The 5,005-nt window shown below is 32.0% G+C and overlaps 1 protein-coding gene across 12 annotated transcripts in view; it reads right to left on the minus strand.

Moving 5' to 3' along the window:
- LOC117174281 (thyroid adenoma-associated protein) overlaps positions 1-5,005 on the minus strand; it is a 398,068-nt gene that overhangs the window by 281,836 nt on the left and 111,227 nt on the right. For 10 of the 12 annotated variants that reach the window (XR_004467285.1, XM_033363210.1, XM_033363214.1 and 7 more), the window contains one exon: positions 1,149-1,799. The exons of the other annotated variants lie outside the window; for them this stretch is intronic. Coding sequence is in view for 9 of the 10 variants with exons in the window: in XM_033363210.1 (XP_033219101.1) it covers positions 1,149-1,799 (651 nt within the window). In the remaining variant the exon portion in view is untranslated. The remainder of the gene's footprint in view (positions 1-1,148; positions 1,800-5,005) is intronic. 12 annotated transcript variants of the gene reach the window in all.

Genomic DNA, 5,005 nt, shown 5'->3' on the forward strand with positions numbered 1-5,005 from the left:
GGGAGCTCTTCTTAATATTTTGACACCAAAATCATGTCGATACACCTTACCGACTGCGAGTAAAGCCACCCACGCTTTAACTTGACAGACTGTAAATAACAAGCAGAGAGGCTATCTCAATAGAGTAGCCGATACTCAAGTGTCCTTTGCTAAGCTTTGGGATTAAAATTTAAAAGTAGATTTTTTTTTAATTTCATAGTTACCAGTCTAAAACATAATAATTCGAAATCTACGGGTTTCGATGACTTCAGATATCTAACTTTTTTTTTAATGCTTAAAATTGAAATTAATAGAATGTTTCTCGTAAATGGAATGAGATACGCCAAAAAAGACAACATTTTTGAATTTAACTAGAAAATTGTATATCAGTATATAAGTTATAATTATAAATAAGTATAATGAGTAAATTCATCAATTAAAAAAAAGTGTTAATAATTTGAAGAGAAATTTAAAAACGGAGAGCGGATTAGCCACGACCAACTACTGTAAATAAGTCTGCCCGCCCGGTACGTGACGAATACAAAAGGAACATTATATTACCGTCGCACCACTCTTAAAAGGACCACTAAAAGGATCTTGAAAAGGACCCAAATCTCTCAAACTATCTCCGAGACTATTTTGTTTCAAATCAACTTTGTTTATAGACTCAAATGGGCCAGGCTATTTCGCTAAAGAAAACTCAGAGATTTCTTTCGGTAGGGTGTAGACACGATTTTATAATATCAAGTTGAACAAAAAAATGATTTTAAAGCAGCATATTGCCAGTGTGTGTCGTAATTTCAGAAAACAGAAACAAAAATTTATTTGCGCAATATATTTATTCAATTATCCCTAAACAAAATGTCCCTTGCGGATTTAACGCACTTAGGACTGTGTATTTAAATATAGATATAGACATAAGATATAGACAGCATAAGCGTATGGAATCTGAAATTATGCCCGTTTATGCAAAGAGAATTTCCGTTATTGCTTAATATAACACTACTTATAGAACTGATGTGAGTTAAAATATTTAAAGAAGAAATTACGTGAGATCAATTTTCCCGATTTATTTTCTGAAAAAGGATACCAATTACAGGTAGGAAAGGTCTCACAGAACGCCCTCCGCGGAATTGTTTCGCCAATTTAAGTGTATGCATAGTAAGTACCTTTAATCGATTTATTATTATTAGCATCATTTTGAGCAATGTAGATTCAGCAACGGAGTTGAATTTTCCTTCAGGATCAATGTAGTTACGTAAAGTATGATCTATAACTGGAGACAAACAAGCCATTTTTAACATAAAAGAGGCAGTAATACTATCGATTGGTCTCATGTTATTTGCTAATTCCAATGCTGTGTCGATTATCTCGCAAACCGTTCCTTTATTGTCAAGATTCATTACTTTTGGTTGAATGTACTTAATTATTTTGAATGCCACTTCTTTATTAGACTCATACGTGTCTACAAATAAGCACTGAACGAGACGGTCAGCACGAGAATGGTTCCAGAGCCCACTAATTATGTCATGTTTTAAAAATTCTTGCATCAAAAGTAATATTTGCAGTGCTGAGTGCTTACGACAATGCACAGCTCCAGGATAAAGACTATTAAGGCAAAAATCTTTTAACGAAGAGAAAAAAGTGTCATATGATTCTATAGATACATTTATTCTGGCAATTCGTTCATTAATTATCGAGCTTGGTTCAGCGCATGAGTTATGCAAATTACAGCTTCTTTTCTGACATTCCAAAATCATATCCTCTTTCATCAACTGCCTTTGCAAAACAATGAGACTGTCACTTGCGCGTCTTAGAATCTGTGGAATCAATATATGTTATTAACCTTTTTTTTTCACGTAGTACACATTTTTGCAAATTTCAAAAAGTTAGTTCTTTATGAAAATTAGTTTTCAGTTTCTGCAAATAACATATCTTTTTAAGTATCATACTTCAAGAAAGAGCTCGCGACATTTTTTTTTCCCTTCACATGGTATAGTGTCTGTCTAATGTTTCAAATATAGAGCGTTTGAGATGAATAAGATAGTGCAAGAGCAGAAATGACAAATGAATTAAAGACATATACTATTTTAAATTCCTGAAGGAAACAAGAAGATTAAGTCGTCGATTTTAGTCCCATTAGGCTATAGAACAATGACAAAGTCGTGCCGTCCTACTGAAAATTCCTATATAGGTTGCTATATAGGATCATACATAGGAGCCTATGTGTTTCAAATATAGATGCCACCTATAGGAAATGACATAGGATCCTATAAAGGATCCTGTATATGTTTCTGTATGGGACCATATCCAGATGTGCAGTCATATAAGATTTCACCTACGGCTGCGTAGAAATTTTTTTGATCATCCAGGATCACCTAGAGACATATGTAACATTAGGTACCATGAGGTACCATTAATTAGGTACCATCAGGTACCTTATTAGAGAGTATCCTATACAGGCACCCATATAGGATCCTATGTAATTTCCTGTAGGTGAGACCTATAGGTAAAGAGAAGCATGGCACGAATCGGAGGCCAATTCAGATTTCAGAAGAAAATATAAAATTTGTGAAATAAAAAAAGACACTAAGGAACGTTTTTTTATGCACCTAAATGTTTATAATTACAAAATATGTTTCAACTTTTTTAGTTACACAGGCCAACACAAAAATAACTATTTTTTGTATCCAGGCATTGGAAGAGGTGACCTCGAAGGAATTTTAGTGTCTTAGGGTCATGTGATACTTAGAAAATTATCGACGTTACCAGTTTTAGGTTTCCTCGGCTTTTTTCTAGAATAATAAATATTTTGTTTTAAAAATTTGGGAACTGATAGCGAATATGCTCACGGACGTCCCTGCACACTTTTTTGTGGGTTAATTAAAAAAAATTGATTTTGCTATAAACGTGTGCATATATTTCGAGGTAACGCCGTCATTCAGTAATCCTTTTTAACTTTCATTTCCATTTTGGATGATCCCGAACCGATTTTTTTTCGGGGATATGGCAAATAAACTATTTCAGTTTCCAACTGAAACACTAGCAAAAAGGCGAAAAAGCGAATAAAATTCTGTTATTCAAAATTTCAGAGAAAAAGAATCGGTTCGGGATGATCCAAAATGGATATGAATGGTCAAAGGGGTACTGAGCGATAGCGAAAGCAGTTTTAAGAAGAAAACGTCTCTGCTCCTGTTACACTGTTTCAAATATAACTGAGTAGACTATTCTTTCACTTTTGGGTTAGGATATCTCGAAATCCTGACGTACATTGCGAAAAAATGCTGATGAATTCGTTAGTGTATCCATTTCAATTAGAAGATTTGCTTTTGACCGAGCGCGAATGTGCGAACTTTTGAATCAACAGCATTTTTTCTCAGTGCATGGGAAAAATTTGTATGAAGAATTCGTTTTTAGGATATTAAAATAAATGGGGGTCACCTTGTCCGATCATAGGGTACAAATTTTGTCGAACTACGGTATAGACATTGAGGAGCAGGTTTTCATAAATGCGTGTTTTAAAGGGTGATGCGAATCTGTATCTTACGTTATGAAATGCGAATTTTTCGTGAATCTAAATATACTTGAAGTCAAATCTGAATATATTTTCTCGATATTCTTACTGTCGGCCAAAGTAATTATTTTAAAATAATTTTTATGTTCATTTTGACGATTACAAGTCGACTTTTCGGAGAAACGAGAAAAAAATCTATTTCGGCTATGGTTCGAACTAGGAGCTATCTCTTCAAGTGTCAACGCGTGCGGGCATGTAGTTAAATAAGGTGCAAACTTGGAATTACACTGTGAAATACGCAAATGTGAAATGCATGGGAAAAAATGTCTTTTTTTAGATTTTAGAATAATTTTTTAGAGTTAAAAAAAATGTGACGGGAAAGTATGGGGGCCTGTAGAGAATTATCTAACGAAGAATTTCATCTATCTAACATATGGGTTTGAGACCCCTAACAAACCCCAACGAGTAACTGAAAACTACTCTTAAAACAAAAAATGTCAATTTTTCATGAAATCGACCTTTTGAGCACTGTATTCTGGTCTTTTTTTACTTAGAATTATTAATAAAGGTGTCGTGGGATATTTATTACCACTGGTTAATTAATTTTTAATTATTTCAACAATTGAAATTTGTTTAAAGTTTTTTTTCGAAAATTTGTTTTTTCCCTTAAAATTATTACTATTAACCTACTGGAAATGTTAATAACGTTGGTTCATTAATTTTTAATTGTTTGAGCAAATGGAATTTTTTAAAAGTTTTTTTTGGAAATTAGTGACCCCCTTTTAAATTATTACTACTAGTCTCGTGAAATATTTAATAATATTGGTTCATTAATTCTTTATGGTTTAAACAAATAGAATTTGTAAAACTTTTTTTTTAATTCGGTTTTTCCCTAAAATTATAACTATTCGTCTAGTAGAATATTTATTAACATTAGTTCATTCCTTTTCCATTATCTTAACAAATGGAATTTTTTAAAATAATTTCGTTTAGATTTTTAAAAAATGAGCATTATTACTGTGGGTTTAGTGGAATATTTATCAGTAATAATTAAGTAATGATTAATAATTAATTTATTAATAATTAATTCATCAGTAATATTTGAGTAATAATTTTTATTTAAAAAAATTCAAAAATATAATAGTAATCAAACAATGTTGATAAATATTCCACTGAAGAAATATTAATAATTTTTGATAAAAAAATTATTCAAATTCCGTTTAAACAATTGAGAATTATTTGACCGATGATAATAAATATTCCACTAGACCCATATTAATTATTTTAAGTGGAAAAAAAACGAAAATAAAGTCCTTTCCTAGGCTATTTTATTGTTTGTATCATTCATTGTTTAGATTATACGCCCAACCACCACCTTTATGCTATAAGCTTATTTTGCGAGTCGAAATCATGTCGAGTTAAGTAGAAATTCTTCATATGGTGGAGATTGTATTTGTAACGTCAGTCCCACCAAACTTCAGTTAATAAGGAAGGTTTGGCAGGGGGGGGGGG

The sequence above is a fragment of the Belonocnema kinseyi genome, chromosome 6 (genome assembly GCF_010883055.1).
Source record: "Belonocnema kinseyi isolate 2016_QV_RU_SX_M_011 chromosome 6, B_treatae_v1, whole genome shotgun sequence".
Taxonomy (NCBI): Eukaryota; Metazoa; Arthropoda; class Insecta; order Hymenoptera; family Cynipidae; genus Belonocnema; species Belonocnema kinseyi.